The sequence below is a fragment of the Botryllus schlosseri genome, chromosome 16 (assembly GCF_051294905.1).
Source record: "Botryllus schlosseri isolate E-star chromosome 16, Bs_hap1, whole genome shotgun sequence".
Taxonomy (NCBI): domain Eukaryota; kingdom Metazoa; phylum Chordata; class Ascidiacea; order Stolidobranchia; family Styelidae; genus Botryllus; species Botryllus schlosseri.
In genome coordinates, this window is record NC_137251.1 from 371,320 (window position 1) to 392,312 (window position 20,993).

The 20,993-nt window shown below is 39.6% G+C and overlaps 1 protein-coding gene across 2 annotated transcripts; it reads left to right on the forward strand.

Moving 5' to 3' along the window:
* The first annotated feature begins 863 nt into the window (after window positions 1-863).
* On the forward strand, window positions 864-20,494 carry LOC145458502 (multicopper oxidase mco-like). 2 transcript variants are annotated; one of them, XM_080336883.1, is made up of 12 exons: window positions 888-1,550; window positions 2,095-2,282; window positions 2,622-2,726; window positions 5,544-5,669; window positions 6,911-7,113; window positions 7,700-7,837; window positions 8,491-8,677; window positions 9,939-10,225; window positions 11,255-11,351; window positions 11,408-11,510; window positions 15,860-16,096; window positions 18,927-20,494. In XM_080336883.1, exons 1-12 carry the CDS (start codon window positions 1,442-1,444, stop codon window positions 19,307-19,309), a joined length of 2,163 nt encoding a protein of 720 aa, XP_080193009.1. In that variant the 5' UTR covers window positions 888-1,441; the 3' UTR covers window positions 19,310-20,494. The 2 variants fall into 2 exon arrangements, with proteins under 2 accessions (XP_080193010.1, XP_080193009.1); XM_080336884.1 differs by lacking the exon at window positions 15,860-16,096 and having other exon boundaries at window positions 864-1,550.
* Window positions 20,495-20,993: the final 499 nt, after the last annotated feature.

Below are 20,993 nucleotides of genomic sequence, written 5' to 3' on the forward strand. Positions count from 1 at the left end.
GGAATTGAAAAGATATCTCTATATATATATATATATATCAATATCGTATCACCAAATATGGATGGATTTTGAGCCGATAGGGCAGCCGATAAAATCCAAAGCACGTTCACTGATAACCCCAGATATATTCGGCCGATATTCAAAAGGCGGCATCTAGCTTAAGGCACATTTCTAAAACTTCATAGCATTGACTTGAACAACTTTACATCCATTTATATGCTTGGTCATGAAATAAACTAGAAAGGCGTCATCCATGGACGTCTGCAAGCTATTAAGAAACAGTTCATATTACTATAGTCCACCATTCTCATTGCTACCGTGCTATGATTATAATCGGTCTGGCTCTAATTGTCTAATATGTAGCCTACAGCGTAAACTAGTGGGGACTACAGTAATTTTACATATGTACGGTACAGCTATTTTTGGGACTACGTACATGTAGCCTACTGATGTAGTAATGATATTTAGCATAGGAATAATGATGTCTGGAGGCTTCGCTTCCGAAAAGTTCGGTTGATTAAGATCACATTATAGGGGCTTACAAAGAGACATTTAATGGGACCTGACAAGGTCATATTCCAGCCGTGCCTTGACCATCGTTGTTTTAGACAAGTCATATACCTGGACCAATCTCATTCGAGGACGCGCATGATTTTTAGAGAATAACTTTAGTCGCGTAAATTGTATGTGACGCGCGTGATTTTCAAGAGGAAAAAATGGAGTTTATCAACGATCTCTCAAATTTGTTCGATAAATATATATGCGGCGCAACGCAATCTAATAATTCATTGGCGTGAAATGAATGGATGAGAATTAGTTGCAGTTGTAGTTTAGAAACGGGATCATAAATATGTAGTAATATAATCTTTATCAACTATACACGTAACTTATGTGCGATATACGGCGTTCGCTAGTCTGTGTATTTGCCAATATTACTAACTATAAAATTCTTCATTCCATGGGATAATATATTTATATTGAAATAAACCCGAATATTTTTGGCTGTAAGGGGTAATCGTCAGCAACTAGTACAGAATTGAGAAGAATATTGTATATCAACAGTTGTATTCTTTTTATATGACGAACAGTATATGAACACGTTTCTGTTGGAATATTATTTGTTCCGTAATCATGTTTTATAATGTATGTTAGAAGACACTCTTGGAGGTACAGAACTTGAGTATAAAATTGAATAATGTATGTTAGCTGATGAGTTTATTGGAATATTTGATCCGAACAAACTGTTTATAGCCAGTGTGACTTTGATGTCTTGACTACTTAATGAAAAATGCTCGGACTTTAACACAGAAATGTTACGTTTCGTTATATTCCAGTTCGACTACTTGCTATTATTGGAATGCCTCATGAGATTATATTTCTTGTTATTTATATAGAAAAGTGAACAGCGTCTCTGACATTCGACTTTGACGCAATATTGAATATGAACAGAATGATATCGTATTACCTCGTCATATCGTTGGCATCTATTGCGTACGGCATGTACAGTTGCTCGTCTGCGGGGGCTATGAAGGAGAGATGTCGCTTGAAAAGTAGGTAGACTCGATTCATCTTCTATGGCATAGCATCAGTATCAGTTTACTAATAATTTTACCATTTCAAACACCGCAAGACTACGATACAATGAAAAGTTAGGAAGGTGTCGAAACGACTTAAAGCAGGCTAGTCTTTGAAATCTGACACACACTTGGGCCTGGGCCATGTAAATAAGACGCATGCAGTGCACACCTGATGGCAAGAAATAATAAGGGAAAACACAAAACCAGTGATGAAAATGACGCATGAGTCGATAGGCGAGTTTGATATGTCAGATCGAGGTGTGGTAATCTTGAGGGCTGACTAGCAATGATTGAACCACTCTTTCTCAATATTGCTGCGTCAGTTGAGATTTAGCGGCTATTTATAGAAATTACTTGCTTCAAAACGGAATTAATTCCGGCCGGAAATTCACCGAGACTACAAATCAAAGTTGTTCTTAAGTAGCTTCTTGAAAAAGAAAGTGACGTTTCAAAATTTGATTTCATTGCTTCTTTTGTTTTATGGCGTATAAGGATTAACTTCGGGTTTGACTTATAGCCGGAGAATATTTGCGCCATCCCGAGCAACTGCTGTCCCGGTTTAACCTTCTGGAAACCGAGTTGAAGGTTCAAATGTCAAAAGTGACCGTGGGTGGGTGGTTGGAGCTCGATAGGAGAACCTACAACGGAAAACTAGGCGGGCCCACTTGGAGGGTGCGTCCCGGTGACGTCATTTCCGTCAGACTGGTGAGTCGCAGCTGATATTGTGAACAGGGCCGAGCACGGGTCCTCGAATCTGAATTCTGTATTGATACTGATGATTCGAGTCGAGCTGTGGGAGCTGGTTTTTCGAGTACCGAAATGATATAGCCTACGCTCCTTGACACTATATGAGTAAATTTAGCCACGAGAATTAGAGTTTCGATGCAATTTCGATGCAATGCAGTGAATTAGATATTGTCGAAAAATATCAAATAATCGTTAATGTGACGTATAGAATTGGCTTTATATTCTCTGTGGTCACATAAACGGTACATATTTGAACTTCCCGCATCATTCATACCCTACCTGTGAATGGAATCGCAGATCAACCAGCTCTCGGCGGAATCTGAAGTGAAGCGAAGGAATAACAGTCTACAGAAAGCCAACTCGACGAATCTCTACCTACAAGGGCTTCACGTATCACCGAAAGTAAGTTTCCAAAAGATTGCTCGGGCTTCACAATCGTTCATATGGTGACATAAAGTGGTAGTCAGTAACGAAAAAAATCATATATAGGTGATGCTTATGGCTTCTTGCTCAAGTTGGTCATGATTCCTGACTAATATTCACACTTTTCAGTTTTAGGCCAAACTGCAAGCCTGTAGTAGGCCTACTCTTGCTTTTCCACTAGCTATAGTTGGACTTGAGTAGAAATTTACAGCGTTAGTTCTACTTCTACCTAATTACTCAAGTTGGCTACTACATACCTACTTACAGTAATTGAACAAGTGGTTGCGAAGAACTGCCAATAATCATGTGAGTCGTCTTGATTCACTACACAACCGATTATATGTTAGCAAATATAATTGACAGTAAATAAACTGTCCAAGTTAAATAGAATATTGTTTCGCTTTAATGAAAACAAAATTAATATCTAGACAGTCGTTAACGCGACGACATCGGCGTTAATTTACAAAATTTGCCTGATTTTATGCAAAGTCATGTATTTTTGGAAGCGGATAAAACTGCCATCAATCAAACGAGGACAAATTAATCGCCGCCTCACCACACTAGCGTTCGATTGCGCGTGATTTCATATTTGTCTGACTAATTGCTTTGTACTTGCCTTCGAGATGTCTTGCGGTTTCAGATACGAAGCAGGCCTTGTCACGCACATGTCCCGACTCGGCGTTACGCAAGAAATAAGGTTCCCGCAACGCAGTCGATTATAAATGCGTAAATAACAACCTGGGCGTGATGTCTGATAATATCAGACTTGGACAAATACATATTTATAGTGCTGGTGTTATTAGATTAATTAGAGAGAAATGCCGCTAATCCAACTCTAATCTCATCTGTGAAATTTTTTTGTGCTCTCCTTTTTAATTCAAATCCAAGTTCTAGTTTTTCACGAAAACGCTACAGTAGTACTGTATAGTGTGACACGAGCCAAGCTTGGTGTACAGACATTTGTCATTCTCGTGCTGATAAGATTTGACATCGATTTGATGTGAAGTGAACTTGATTGTTGTTGTATTTCTTTTGCGAATTCAGAAATTCTCATTCTAATTTAATTTGGGAAAGACGACACAAATCTAGCTGTCTAATGAGAGCAATATATTGATAATTCTCATTCGAATTTTTGTGATGAGAGCGGAAATTAATGTTTCCGAAACTGATCACGGAATAATCAATATATCAATTCGCGAGTTTCGTGCTTGACAAATATTTGTAACAAGCCCATTTCTAAAAATACCTTCATTGTCTATTGTCTCACCTCAGCGGAACACGCGAAAACATTCCCCAGTAATTCACGCGGAATGAAACGTTTCGTTAACGAGGTGATAAGATTTGCATTTAATTGGCCGTCTGTATCTGACAATTTGTCGCTCAATCGAAACTCGATCACTCTTTGCGTCAGAAGTGGTCGGCAAAATGTTGGATATTTATTTTTAACCAATTTTCAATAGTCTTTAATCGATACGCTACTCTACATGTGCAGAACTATAGTCAAAGTATAATCAGCATTTATAAACAGAAGTATGATGCCGTAATAATTTCCGATAAATGTCTGTAATTCAAGTGGAAGTAGGCCTATGGCAAAGACGGTCTTAGAATATTCAAGTAATCAGTTTCAAAAAGTAGATTTGGTGGCGGGTCACATACATTTAGCACTAAAGCGGCGGGGAAGTGAGTGGCGCAGTGCGCTAGGCGACACAGTCACGACACCAATGGTTGCAGGTTAGAGCCAGGCTCTATACCTAGTTTCCAGGTCTCGGCAGTTTATCTGGGCTCCTCATGGAAGTCTTCCGAAAAAGCAGACCAAGATTTTGTTTGATGTTCATGGTTTTTCGACTGCATTGGTCATTTTACACCAGGCCGATATTCTTTATTTTGATTCCGTATTTACCGACTTGTAGCACGGCCCACTTCTCAGGCCAAGAGTCGAAGACGAACGATACAATATTCGTGATCGGGGCGGAAATGACCGAATAGGCGATAGGCGCCAAAAACTGTTCAATAAAAATAAAGCAAACCGCACTTAATCGGAGTTGACTATTTTCAGAATTACAAGCGACTAACTCAAAGTCATAAATGACACCGAGACTATAGGTATGTAGTTTTCGAAAATATATTTAGTTACCATGATACATGACGGTTTCGCCTAACATTTATGGAAAAAATTCACTAACTAAACGCTACGAACGCATTCAATAAATGCGATGGAAAGATATCGCAAAACTAATTTATTCTTTACGAAATCAATAGTTTTAAAAGACACCAAAATGTAGGTACAGTTTTCGAGAATATATATTCTATTACCGTGGTAAAGAACGGCTTCACCCAGTTATAAAAAAAATCAATCATAAAGGTGATGATATACTAATTTCTTCTTTACGAAATCAATAGCTTAGAAAGTATATTGTTTTGCCTAAAAAACTTTACACCTACACTGGAAATAGAGCAAGTATAGACTAAACGTTCTAGAGCACTAATAAAAGTAGGAGTAATTTACACCCAAAATTGGTGCAATTTTCGAAAATTAAAAATTTGTAGGAAGTGACTATACACAGTTTTGCCTGAAAACCTTCAAAGTAAAAATGCAAATAGCCGGAAAATATAATCAATTGAGGAAGTTACGGTACAAGCAAGTGGACGAAACGCACCAGAGTACTCGAAAAAAAGTAGAAGTATACTTAGTTGCAGAACATTTCTGATTCTATACGAGCCCCCTAGCCGAATGAAAACCGTATGCGGAAAAGAATCGAATATCAACATCATTATATATCCTCTTTGCAATCGTAGGTCAATGACATCACTGTTGAAGTTGCGCCCGGCAAGAAAAAAACTTATTCTTACAAGATAGGATGCGATCACCCAGCTGGGACGTACTGGTATCACCCCCACTACGATGGATCAGCTTTATTTCAGGTTTGTAACGGAATGACAAAGATAATACTCGTATATAGTGTCTTGGAGGTACAGAACTTCAACGTATAATTGAATAATATATATTCATATTGAAATTAACGCAAGTATTTTTGACACCCGCCAGGAGTGATTATTTGCAACTAGGCAAGAATCGTATACAAAGTTCTTTCCAATTCTATAGTCGTTTCAGACGATTACCCCTGACCGGTGATCGTTAGCCGGAAATATACGGGGTTATTTCAAAATCAATATATTATTCAATTGCATGCGCTATTCGTACAGCGAACATGTTCCGCGTTGAAGCAGTTGTTTGTCGAAAATTAGCGCTGGGGGCGTTTTATGATATGATTGTGTTTATTTTGTAACAATGCACCGTGAAATGGGAAATTGGTGAGAACGCCTCGTGTTTTTTACACAAGTTTCGGAAAAACGCAATATAAATGAGCGCTTGTACATAACTTGAAAATGACTCGGAATAAAGGTTGTTCGCAATTTATTTGCCCGCATTCTTCAAAGCTTTTCGATTGAACCTCGTCGGAAAGCTAGATAGGCCTATACAAATGATACAATGATGCAACTATTAATTCACTGTTACAATAATGACAAGCTTATGGTAGCTATTTTGACATATGATATCTTACTATAAAATTATAATTAGGGCCAGACCGATTGTTTATCACTTCGACGATCATATCAAGTTGATATCATACTTTGAAGGAAATATCGATATCGGCCATTCGAGGTTAAAAATTTCGGTAATTTTCGTGACGTCGCAATATCTTAATAGGGAGTCGGAGAACTATAGTCTACGATTGCTAGACTGGGAATATTGATATATTTCTTATAGATTACATCGTGCGAAACGAATCAAGCTTGCTGTAAATACATTTCCCATTCTCGTGCTAATGATAATGAACTCTGATTATATATTAACGAAACCTGATTGTTGCATTTCTTTTTTATTCGCAATGCAATCCAATTTCCAGATTTTTTTTTGCGAAATCGATAATTTTAATTATGATCTAATTTCGAAAAAAGCTGTGTAGCTATATAGTTGCAATGCCAGTCTAATTTGAAAAAAATATCTGTGTAGCTATAATTACAATTCTAATCTAATTTGGAAAACCTTTAAATGTTATATTTTCATATCTGTAATTATAATGTCACTACTCCGTTCGATTTTTTCATGTGCATCAACCTGGTAAAACGCGATCATATTCTGTTTAACTGCTGAATTGCAGACACTTAGCGGAATGGCTGGGATGATCGTGGTGGAAGATAACTTCAAGTCTCCTGACGACCCAAAATCGATAATTCATTACTCGTGTCCGCTACACTGCGACCGTGAAGTTCATCTTCTGTTTCAACCTTCCCTACTTTACAAGATAGACCAGACTGGAATGTCGTTCGCCCGAGTGCAGAAGAAAATTGGAGACAGATTCAGGTGTGACTAGAGCTTCCTATAGTATACTGAATGTTTGTTTGTTTGTTTTGGGGTATTCATGGTGTTTGTCGACTGCTATGGTCAATTACACCAGGCCGATATTCTTCATATTTTCCGTAACTGCCGACTTATAGCACGGCCCACCTCTAGGCTTTTGTAAGACACCGCTGACGAGGATGAGGTATACTGAATGTAATCACCATTCCCACTCAAGTTGAAGTAGAAGTCAAAACACCGATATTTGTCGAGATGTATCCCAGGGGTATAGTAGTTTCTATCTCGTGTACTAGCCCCCAAGAAATTCCAAGAAGATGGTACGCGCAAACGGAACCACCGATCCCTGGGATATTAGTCCATAAGGATAAAGGATTGGTGTTTTGGCTCATTTTCAGCCATTGGAAGGGTGAAAGCAGAATTTGCATCCTGAAAGTGACTTTACCTGATTTACACCTTGCTCAATTGTGCAAATCTGATTAATACACGATTTTCCACCCATGGATTTACAGTGATAGACAAAAGATACTTTCGAGTATTAAAAAAAGTATTTCGTTACTGTATGAACAGAGATTCTCACGCTTATTTACAGAAACCGCGAAAAGTTATCAGACGGGCGAACGGTCGAGGAATGGCTGATGGGCAGACAGAACGACATTAGTTTGTACACGACCAACGGACAAGTTCAGCCCACAATTAGAATCGAGCAGGGAAAGAAAATGAGATTCAGGTAAGAGGTCACTTATCGGTTGCAATTTTGTTACGTAGGCGGAAAAGGAACATCTCCAAATGCTCTAATGTGACTCGACTCGAGTCGCAATTATTCGGGGACTCGTTTTGACTCGAGTCATTTGATTAAATACAGAGACTCAACTTGAGACTAGTTCTCGAGTCATTGCGTTTGACTACTATCAGTTAAGTTAAATAAGCCTGTGAAAAGTAGATGTGGTAAATTGGTCATAGTTCGATTTAGAGGTAGAAGGAAGACCGTAAATTTGTAATCGCATCCATGTAAGAGTCACGATTTCCGGGTTAAAAAAAGTAGGTACTCTGGGCCTAGTTTTGCCTACAGTAAAGTAGAACTAGCCTAAAACCATACCCACGTGACTAATTAGTAAAGTAGCCTAGGCCAGAATTACTTGGCGAGTTACCTGACAAAGTGGAAGTGCTTCGTTACCGACCGGGCCTATCTGCCAAAAGGTGCCCAGATGCAGCCTTCATGTCCAAGAATAGCAATGGCAATAGAGCTGGATATACGAGTGGAGCTAGATACCATAATACTTTGAATATATCGTGGTTATCGCTGAAGGTACTATTCTTTTCGGTATCGACTCAAATACCCGATATCAGCCTGGCTCTTCACAACGCTGATATTCCCTTCAGGTTAGTGAACGCTGGCGGAGTTCACGTCCTCGAGATACAATCTCCGAGTTCGTGTAAAGTCGAAGAAATCGCCAGAGACGGGATCTATCTCCCGAGTCCGATTGTTCCTAGAGGAGGGAAAAGTATCTTGCCACAAGGAAGCACCATGGATTGGCTGATAAAGTGCAACAAGAAAGGAAACTTCAAGGTTCGGAGAGTTGGTCGTTCACAAAGGGCCTGTACCGAAACACGTTTTGCCTATTTGCGATACTTACTCAGTAAATGATTCTTTTCTGATACTTACTTCGAAATCGCAACTTCTACTTGTACTTGACGAGTACTAAACATAAGATATTTCTTCAACTATCGACTATTATTCGAGTACCGACTATGGCCATACTACTGAACCTTAGCATGCGCACGCGCGCGACAGCTAGACAGATATAAGTTAATTTCCAGAATAATAATTGGTGGCCTGCGATGCGACCATGGTCATCAAGTCAACTGACCATATGCCACAGTAGGCTAAATTACAGCCATATGCTGTAAATTGCTATGATTATACGGTCATATAGGATACATGTTAAAAGTTGTAAAACGCGTTTATATAGCTCAGTGGTTTAATGCAACAATATATCGTCACGGTGATATCAAAGTAGCTTATCTTCATTTTTCAAATTTTGAGATGGGTGTTATTTAGAGATTATTGAGGGTACTATAGGTATATATTGAATAGTATATTCATGTTGAAATGAAACCCGAATATTTTCGGCTGACACTCGTCAGGGCACACAAATGGAAGTGGAAGTGCCTTGGAGTCGACCGAAACTCTGTCATCAGAAGGAGTTCGTGTACCACCTAACAATAGTACATTGAACGCTCTCTCATTCGAAGTTTCATGCTGATGACGTCATATTTTGTGATACTATTGTTGATATACAATGTTCTTTCATATTCTCTACTAGTTGCTGACGATTACCCCTGACGAGTGTCAGCCGAAAATATTCGGGTTTCATTTCCATATGAATATACTATTCAATTGTATACTGAAGTTCTGCTTCTTATATTCTCTGCATTACTTTTCATTCAGTGTGCATGCCTCTTATTTACTTCGCCTAGGCTAAGGTGGGTGTCTGATCTTAATGGCTACTCCAAGTTGTTTCGACACCTTCCTATCTTTTCATTGTATCGCAGTCTTGTGATGTTTTGGAACGATGAAAATATTAATAAACCTGATTGACTGTACCTCCAAGAAGCTCTTCGTATATATACTACTATCCCTTTATGTGATTTGACGTATTTACAACTGAAAATCAAACCATATGAAACAAGTAGATATACAAAGTAATAAAAAAAAGGTTTAATAAAAAAAGAGATAAACCCCAGTGATGATAATTTGCATGAGCTGTCTTTTACATTGATATTAGAGGTCATGATATCGGTATGCAATACATACTCGTTTCTTCCAGATTAATTCCAGTCCAAATATCCGAGAAAATCCGGGTATCGGACGAGCCTCACGGTACCGAGGTATGTTGGCCCGTCTGGAAGTCGTTGAAAATCCGAAAAGATCTTTCCTTAAATCAATCGTCGCCACCTTCCACGAAGAAGCCCCGGTTTCGTTGCCCCCGCTGCCCGACTACATGCGCAATCTGAAGGGGCTTTCCCAGAGTCACGTGACTGGCAAATTTGTTGTGGAAGCTTGCGTCAACAATATCATCAACAGAGACAAATATGAGGCAAATGCAGAGGCTTCGTAAGTAATTAACAAATATATTCCTTCATCATACGACTTTAGAGGACTTGGTAAAATCTATGGTACATGAGTGATTAATTGTGTCAGAGTCTCGTGGTGTTCTGATGTAATTTGACGAAATTATCCCGCCGGCCATCCGACAGTCGACGAGCATGTCCACATTCAAGTCGAAATACAAGCAATTACTACTAAATAAATACAGTCCATCCTCAAGATTACCGGACCACGACTGACCTATCGATCTCGCTTCCCATGACATGCCGCCCTATTTCTTGTCGCATTCTTCTTCTATACTATCTTCTTTACTTTCATTCAGTGTGCATGCCTCCTCTTTACATCGCCTAGGCCATGGTGGGTGTCAGATTCCATAGACTACTCCTTGTCGCTTCGACATCTTCCTGTCTTTTCATTGTATCGCATTTTTGTGGTGTATTGAACTGATAAAATTGCTAATAAACCAATGATGATGATGATTATTAATAAACTGGTACCGTACTGATTCAGTGATTCGTGGCAAGGGCTAGAGGTCAAAGTGTCTACCATACATGCGGGGTGTATCTTTTATGCGACTGCAAAGATAATAATACTAGTTTTACAGAGGTGGTCAGTAACAAAGTACTGCTACTTTTCGAAGTCTTCACTAGAATATACCGTAACGATTACCGGTACCCCTGAGCCCTGACACGTGTCAACCGATAATGTTCAGGCTCATTTGAATATGAATATACTATTCAATTGTATATTGAAGTTCGGTACCTCCAAGAAGCACTTACGTTTTTCGGCTGCTGCTTTTACTTGGCCTAGAATACTTACTCGGTAGAATCATTAGAGTGCTCGGATAAAATCATCTCTCACTGCTCGACTCCAATCACTGCGGTTATCGATTTTGATTCGTGAACTCAGATCGTTGTGCCAAGTCTTTCCTGTGTTTACATTGTATCGTAATCTCGTACTGTTTGGAAAGGATTATATTACTAACAATGAACTCAACTCTATCGATTGAATATCGAAAAATTATCTTGAATTCAGCTACCGCATGCCGCTAGATGGGGTGGAAGAATGGAGTCTTCTCAACGCAGATTCATCCAACTCTCACACAGTACATTTGCAAACGAATCACTTCCAGGTAAACTAGCTCATGTGACTTGAAATACATGCCGGTGTCACAAGCTTGTTTTTCAGATTGTCAGCTACAATACATATACGGGACCCGTATCCATAGCGACTAGGGATGGCGTCACTTTCGTAGATCAAAGTCGCCAGCTCTGCCAAGACTCGGGGCCAAGTAATATTCTGTTATTTGTTTCTCTCTGTGTTCTGCGGATTCAGTAACTCAATCCCAATCAGACATGGGGTAATCGCGATTAGTAATCGTAATCGATTACAGCAATTTCAAGGAATCGTAATCGCAATCGATTACATTCGAAAAAAATCCAAAGTAATCGTAATCGACTACTTCACATATATAATAGATTTTTTTGTGAAAGAACGATTACTTTTTATTTATACAATGAATATGACATTACCGAACATTCGGGAACAAGGAAGAGATGTTATACAAGGTTATTGATAGCGCAAACGGTTGATTTTCAAACGTCACTGCTCATTATGACGTCAGAAGTATTAGCTTTGCTCGTCCTTACGTAAGAAGTATCCACACATAGTAAATATATATTCGATGGCCATTGTTGTGTTATTGTTAGAACAGTGTAAGCCAGGGGCGGGTAAATTCTCCAGTCGACGGGCCGGATATAGGAAAATTAGATACTTGACGGGCCGGATTGCTGAATCGAAACATTATTCGCCCATTTATCCACATACACAAGGAATAAATCGTATTTAATGAATGTATTTTAATAGTGACGAAGACAATGTGGATTTGAGAGCAGCATTGTCATACAGGCACCACCATGTTTTCTTCTCTCTGATCGATCAACACGATTCAATCCCTAATTAAGATTTGAAGGCGTTCGATAAGTCCGGTACCACAAATTCACCAAGATATCTCTTCATTAGAGTTTAGTACAGGGGTTGCCAACCTTTTTGCCATTCACGGCTGCATTTCGACTACTCATGTAGCCTACGGCCGCATTCAAGGCATAGTCATAATGAACTATCTGGACGCCAAATACACATGCTAAAGTGTCCATGTCCTTTTCCGGTGAACTCCGGACTTATTTATTTAATCACATAGGCTTACTATACGCACCGACTTCGCGAGTGATCACTGGTGACTGCTGGTCAATGTGGTCATGTTATGGGCCGTACATAATCGCGCGAAGCGCGAAAATTTTTTCTGATTCACCTATGAATTTCGTAATAAATAATAGTATATTTCCTATTATTTCTCATCCCATGTCATCAGATTCAACTGTAGATTTGATTTTTCGAAAATTTAGGACAAGATATAAATGATGATGCATCTTCGGGTGGGCCAATTATAATTAGTCACTTGGTTGCATCCTGTTATTTCTTGACCAACCATCAAGATTGTCCGTAAAGTGAGGAGTACAAGACTCCGAGTTGGTACTTCTATATGAGGCGCATCATTTTCCTCTGCTGTTCACGTCTGTACTGTGGGGCAATGATTGCAAAGGGCGCCACTATATTAAAATCGATAAACGAAGTCACATTAAATCGTGCGCAGCGCGAAGAAATTTTAAAGATTAATTAGGATCTCTCAAAAAATCGGGACTCAATTTGTAAATTCAAATTGCATGTCGGCGGCCACCAACACATACGGTACTAATTGAATTACTTATCCACGGCCGCACAAATTTCCCTTCTACGGCCGCAGGTTGGCCACCCTGGTGTAGTAGGTGATGAGATATAGTGTGGCTGTTCAACTGTGTGGCCTATTTTATCTCGATATTGAATTCATGCGGCCCACGGCCTCTACGAAGCTTCAAAGTGGCCCGCGACCCGTTTTGAGTTGGCGACCCCTGGCATAAGTGATGTCTTACAAAAGCCTAGAAGTGTGCCGTGCTACAAGTCGACAGTTACGGAATCAAAAATATGAAATATCGGCCTAGTGTAAATGACCATTGTAGTCGACAAACACCATGATTACCACAAATGACATTCGGGTTGCGTATATCGTAAATGCCGATAATGCAAGTCTTCTCGCTTCGACTAACTTACGAGTAAGCACCACCCTCGCTCAGTGCGCATACATGTGTATAATAACATACAGTCACTAAAATTTTACGTTTACGCAAGTAGTAGGGAATCTCTGAATACTAGGGCCGCGGGCCACATTATCATGTAAGACAGAAAACTGTCCGCGGGCCGGACAAAATCCCTTCGCGGGCCGTATGTTGCCCACGCCTGGTGTAAGCCATGCTGTATATCAGGTTATGAATACACTCTAAACGCCACTACCTCGCAGCAAGATAATAATCACCACTCTGCCTAGTTTCAAATAGTAACTTATGTATTGATGTTTCGTTATGCTTAGTTAAAAGCAGTTTGACCGTTGCTGCTTGGCGAGCAGTAGGTCTATCTATGTAGTATACGTACGTATTGTACGTACACCGGACAAAGATTTGAAATTTTGTACTCAAATAAAACATTACGATGGTTAAAATCAACAGCTGCTGATATATATTGTAACCGACCCGTTCTTTGCTGTTTCTCATAACGGCAGCTTTCAGTATCTGTATTAAGTGTAAAGTAGAATTTTAAGTTCACTTTATCTTATTCTCATATGACTCTACTATAAACGGGCACCAATCGTTATTCCATAGTTCTTCACTCGAGATTTATACCTGTCGCCATGGCCATCCGCCTATACACCATGTTAGCGTAAATTGTAGGCACAATCAGGACCAAAACAGAAATTCGTCCCCCATTCCCAAGGTTGGTATTGGTAGGGTTGTAACCAAGTCACAATGTTCCGAGTCACAAGTCAATCGCACTTTTATAGTTTTGACTCGAGCCAAGTCGAGTCATTTTCAATTCAACCCCGAGTCAAGTCCGAGTCCAAGTCAGCTAGTATATGGACGAGTCCGAGTCATAGTGTTTGACTGGCATACGATGCCAAGTCGTTATGTTCACAGATCAATCCGGTTGAACCCCCTTTTTTCAACTCTGCTAGAGTGATATAGAATGGCTCGTATACATAATATAGTAATTTTCATCAGTTGTCACAGTTTACGGCCCTATTTCCAAGTATCAGGACTGATAGATGAAATACAAATAATGTGGTAACTTTACTATTCTTCGAAGTTACGTGGAATGTCTGTATTGGCCATTCTAGTCTCGAGTCATATGACTTGGTTCGAGCCATGCAAAATGACTCTAGTACAAGTCGAGTCAATACAAAAATTGACTCGAGTCGAGTCAATTTACGCATTTGAAAAAATGACTCGAGTCAATTCTAGTCACCAAAACATCGCGACTCGAGTCAAATCATGACTCGAGTCATTACAATCCTGAGTATTGGGGCCCCATGGGGTGGTCAGTTTTCAAGTTGATGACTGAATTTCGTCAATAATATTGGTAACTACATTATATTGCTATTCATTCAGATTTACCGGTAGAGCTGGGGGCACGTAATTCATAATTATAGCATCTGGTATGTTGTTATAATTACTTTATTGTATGTTGTTGATTCGTGACCTCCCGTTTTTTATATAATCAAAAGTTACTGTAGTCGCCCAAACGTAGCAGACTAAAAAAAATTTCATGAGACGCACACACAAATTGTCTTGTCTTCATTCCTCTGTGAGTACCCCGGGGGGCACTTGCATTATTGGGGCTCAGATTGGAAGGAACGTACTTTTCGTCACGCCCACAGAGCGCGGCTACTGACAACGGACACATACCAAAAGTTTTGGCACGAAGGTCATTCTTTGGTAGCACACTTTGTGGAGTTTCATGTTGGCCGAAATTGCATACGTCTTTTGGTGTGTCGTGGCAGAGCAATAACCGCCACCGAAATGCCTATTCCTATAAATTATGCTTGCTTTTTTCTTGAGGGGGAGAGGTAAGCATTTCAAAATCAAGCTATTTATAGACATTAAATCCCGAAGCTCGAAGAAAATTTTCAAGCTAATTAACTCTCTTGAAAATACACTATAAATAATTTATGTTGATTTACGATGTACTTTTGAGTCCCCTTAGAGCTTGCTCCCGGTCCTATTGGGAAGTTTGGGGTGTTTGCAATTACGGACCTGGCAAGAATGCAAATCGTTGGGTGCGACGAATAGTCCTGCGTAGAGTTGGGAAATAGGTGCATTATGACGTAACAAGCAAATGACGTATGATTTATAAAGAAAGTGGTTATCTCATTAGACCTTTTCATCGCAAGCCTTGTGTTGTCTTCCAATATCTCTTCTGAAATTAGTTCCAAGAAGCAAAACAAATTTAATCGTGAGTAATTGTGATTACTTTTGAAATGTAATCGTAATCGACTACTTCCTGATTTTGCTGTAATCGTAATCGCGGGATTCACAAGTAATCGTAATCGCAATCGATTACATTCGTGAAGTACTCACCCCATGTCTGATCCCAATGTGATTTGGAAAAAAACTGTGCACGGTAGCTGTTATTCTACTTCTTAGTCTCATTTGGAAACAACAAAAATTTTCTAGCTGTCCAATTTGTCCATAACATAGCAGTTCTTACTTTCAGCCCCAAGCTCTGTGTCTTTGAAGAAAGGCGGAGTGTCCCAGACCGACTACCAACCCTATCAAGGCCAGGGAACAGTGCCAGTGGGACAGTGGCGAAACACAATTTTGCTCCCACCCCTGTCTAATATCACAGTCAGACTCCAGCCGAGTCAGTATACGGGTGATGTGTTAGTAGGAAGTCAAAATCTCCTTCGCAGCGATTATGGAATGAAAATGAAGATCAAAATTACGAAAAAAGGTGATATGAAATTGAATTCACTGTGTTTTATATTTAATACTTCCTCATTTACTTTTTTTGAGTAGAATGACTTTGATGATGACTTCGATTCTGTAAACCAATTCACCTCGGGCCAGAATTTTACTAACTAATGGATTTTAAAAATGCGCCTCTAGAACTACTCACTATTCAGAACTCCCAACAAGAAATACGACAGAGCTCTCAAACGCGCGGCCCGCGAGATCATTTTGTATGGCATTTTGGATTTTGAAGTATTCAACAATATTTAACTGCCACATTATTTTTTTAGATTTACGAACTTGGAATTCGCCCTAAAATTTCTCCAAAAACATGACTCGGTGCTGATTCATAACTGAAAATTCTGATTTGAACTTGGGCGCAATCTTTTGTAGAATTTCTCGAATTTGTACTGACTAGGTGATAAAATAAAAATGACTCGAGTTGAGTCAAGTCAAACGTTACAATCAGAGGAAGGACTTGTGACTCCGAGCGAGGATACTTGATACAACCAAGGATGCAACAAATATCAGACTGTTATCGGTAATATTAATAATATATCATAAGGTCGTAGCTTGCGTTGTGTAACGCATTTAACTGGGAATGGAATGGGAATGGAAACCACTGGCATTGTGTTTCCCCTTTATGTGTTTTTAGTTAGGCTACATCCTGCGTCATCTTGGGTTTAATCTTAATGCATATTATTATCGCCAATTAAAAGTGGCGAGTCAGGTAGTGGTACCCTCCACCGTTGTAACATCAATGTATTCTTCAGTGATTGGATATGTCTATTACTATGGCACAGTAATCGATATATACAAGTTGTTATTGATTTGTTACAATATTTGAAAGAAAATCTAACGCTGATTCAATTTGACTTTGGTAACGACATGATCAATATCAGGAGTATGGCCGAAAGCCTGGATTTGGCTGTGCTGCTCTAATGCTCTGATGTCAGATCAATTTTTGTTAAATTCTAAAATATTCTACCTATAATTGTGACACGTCAAAATTATAAGCTTTCACGATGTCATGATGCATTTGTATGATCGCATCGTGCCTATGACTATTTATTTGGACAAACTATACCAAGTACACTAACAATTTTATTGAAATATTTAAAAATGTGTTTTTTTCTTCGTGCCAGGCCTGAATTCTAATTCACAATAGTAAATCATATTTTCACGATGTGTGTGGAATGCCAGTCTGCAAGGTCCCGTCAAATAAGGCCTACTTGGAAATACATCCAATACCCCTATTATTAGTGCGGCGGCCCGTGGCGCCATCAAATACCAGGAAATTGGCTCGCGAGCACATTTGAGTTTAAGACGTCTGAACTAGGACAACTCACTTTGCAAGACTTGCAACTAGAACTAGAATTAGTGGTCTTCAAAAAGCAGGAATTAACTATCTCAAACACAACTACGGTAAATTAATTGCTTTGTCAGGAGCAGATGGATTTGTACACGAACATCAGTACAAGTTTGTAATGGTAGATTTTGCCTTCAAATTGTTATCATTTTGGGTACGGTACCTCTACTTCACAGTTTTTGATCCAAAACTAGGCCTGGAATACTTACGGTTTTACTTGGTGAGAAATCTCAACTTATAATAGTGAATTTTTGGGTGCCTACAACGACTTTGGTTGCCTCTACTCTTAAAAGGTGTATTGAAACAGATAAATGACAGATTCTTGCCCGATTTGACTAGAGCAGACCCGCGGAGCTAATCTGTGCGGCCCGTGAAAATTTGTTCGGAATTCGATACATAAAACCTACTTTTCAATGTTGCTGCGTAGGAAAACCATAGGCTGTATAAACTGTACCGAAAATTCGTTTACGTTCAAGCCTGTTCATTATTATGGCGCAATTACGCATGCTTAATCCAAATTGAAAAAGAGTCAATGTAGCAAATTATGCCGTAACAATTAAAGTTACAAGAACTTTACAACCTTCTTGTCATTCAATGCATGATAATAATCGTCTGATTACATTGTATCTAAACAAGACACACACAATGTACAATTGATAAGACACACTGCGATGTAATGAACAAATAGGAGGATGCTGAACGACCAGTTGTGGTCTATTAAACTGGCATCCACGTCAACCTAGTGCCCGATGTGACAGTTCTTTCTCCGATGTATGTCTCTTTTCCGTGACTCTTTCCATTTCTTGTAAGTGCGCTCTTTTATCGGGTCTTTTTTGTCGCCGTAAGAACAGCGACGCAGGGGAAGAGGAGCCCATACCTCCGTCGGGGAATGGAACCCTGACTGCCCTGGCTTATCGTCACCACTACATCATCACCCTCACATTAGGCTACGTATTACAGATTACACGGTTTGACCGTGCTTCAAATTGATACGGGATACGTTTCCCAATTCCTAAATAACCAACAAGGCTATTTCGCCAAGCTGCACACTTCCCGGAAGGCAGCAACCAAGACAATAAGCTTTATAGTATCCCAAAGACATTTTAATGTCCTTATAGCAAAACGCGGATAGGAGTTTAAGAATGTTCAAGATGTTTCATGTTAAACAGTGTTTCGAAGTATGACGACAAATTAATATTAATTTTTTTGTAATTCACCGTCACTAGCCAGTCTTCAGGATAACCGGACCACAACCTAACATCGATCTCGCCCTCCGCCACATGCCGCCTCATTTTATCGCTTGCATCTTATATTCTCTGCATTACTTTATCGTCGTATAAATACAAAAATTGACTGGAATCGAGTCGAGTCATTCTCCGTATTTAAGAAAATTACTCGAGTCATTACAATTACGACCCTGGTGAACTTCTCCTAATCCTAATGATTTGATTTGCTCTTCCAGGGTATAGATCGAAACTAATCATTAAGAAAGGAGGACTTCCGGGCACTTGTCGTTCCAGAGATTTCTATCCAACTACTATGAACTCGAGGCCAATGGGAAAAGCAGAATTCGAGGGATTTTTCGATTGGATTTATGGTTTAAAACCAGAGTATAAAAAGAAATACGGCGATCAGAGATACCTTTCCTCGATCTACGCAGTATTTTTGAGACAGTACAAACACTCGGCTCATACCGGAGATCATCTAAAGAACTTTTTCCAATGGGCCTACACAAAATTTCCGGGGTACAGAAAATTCTACGGGGACCAGAGCTATTTAGCGGAACTTTACGATTACTATCTCTTCACTCACGTGACCGATATCAGAAGACATAAAAGAGAATGACGTCAAGACAGTTTCTGGATCCGCTCTTTCATACACACCAGGGGCATTTGAAATCTGATGGTACAAGTGGTATGAACAGATTTTTCTACCAATTTTACCTTCTGAAGCTGGACAGGCTTGTACTGCTGATGTCTACGATGAATCAACATCTCTACGACGATGCAAATTGGGAACTGTGTCATAACTTCAGTTCCAGGATCACCCTTGGTTCATGTAGGCCATAATGGGCGGACGATAATGCTCTTTGATAGCGTTTATTCGACACAATAGCTTCTAACGCACGGGTTCCCCAACCTTTTTTGACACCATGGCGCCCATTGACTATTTTGAAACATCAATGACCCCCTGATTTTTCAACAACAAATCATTATTTGAATAAATTAGGTCTAACTTAGTTTAGAACAGGGGCGGGAAACATACAGCCCGCGGACAGTTTCCTGTCTTACATGATAAGGTGGTTCCGCGGCCCCAGTCGGCCGAGATTCACCACTCCTTGCTAAAACGTCAAATTTTAGTGACTGTATGTTATTACTTACGTGTTTGTGCAGCGTGCGAGAGTTGAAGGCTCGCATTGTCGGCATTTACCATGTACATGAATTGATATATTGTTAAATTTGGGGTACCAGGCTTATCGGACGCCTGGAATCTTAATTATGGATTGCACCGTGTGCTAATTGATCAGAGAGAAGCAGACATGCTGCTGTATGACATTGTCGTTCTCAAATCCACATTGTTTTTGTCATTATCGGCGAGAAATCGATTTGAAATGACATTGCTGTCGTCAAAATATATTCATCAAATACGCATTTGTATGCCGTATGTGAATAAATGGGCGAATAATGTATCGATTCAGCAATCCTGCCCAACAAATACTTAATTTTCCTATATCCGGCCCGCCGACTGGAGAAGTTGCCCGCCCCTGGTGTAGAATGATATAAATACAACACCCAATAAACATGATGGTACATTAATTAGTTATTATTACCTATTCAGTTGAAAAAGGCTCATGGTCAATACAGGTTGGGAACCCCTGTTTTAACACAATTTATGCACCATTCTTCATCATGGATTCAAATTTCGAGCCTACCTGGACTAAATGATGTATATTTAAACGAAATATTTTTTTAATCCCACAGTTTCTCGCACGCGCAGTCGGGCATAAATGGTGTTTTGTGCTTTTCTGTAGTGCAGGCAATTTGGCAGAGGTCAGGGCTCGCAGCAGTGGTTGATGGCATTTTCCTAAATGGTAGCTGATTCAGTTAGCGACTTGATTTATTTTCACATAGTAGGTATCAGAGATGAGCGGATTTGGAATTCCAAATCCTAATCCATAACTTTTTCATATTCAAGTCCATGTCCAATCCTAATCCGATTCCAACTGGTAATTCAGAAAAAATATTAATTTATGCAATGGAGGGATTCGAAAATTTACTTTCACAACCAACGATTCACTTGATTCAAGATAACTTAGTAACCATAATTACATTAATGACTGATCTGAATAAAATTTGTCGCCATTCGCCACACGACATTTCAATCTTCCAGAAAATAGGTAAATCCAATCCAAATCCTTGGAATCCAAACAATCGGAACGGCGCAGCACAATGACCATAACAACGGTCCGTGCGTGGTTGCGATTGTTTAGAACAGTGGTTCTTAACCTTTTTTCCTCCAGCGCCCCCTT

Coding starts and splice junctions, on each gene's coding strand:
- LOC145458502 (XM_080336883.1), top strand. CDS start 1,442: ATGAACAGAATGATATCGTATTACCTCGTCATATCGTTGGCATCTATT. Junction 7,114..7,699: donor AAAATTGGAGACAGATTCAG/GTGTGACTAGAG, acceptor GCTTATTTACAG/AAACCGCGAAAAGTTATCAG. Junction 8,678..9,938: donor ACAAGAAAGGAAACTTCAAG/GTTCGGAGAGTT, acceptor CGTTTCTTCCAG/ATTAATTCCAGTCCAAATAT.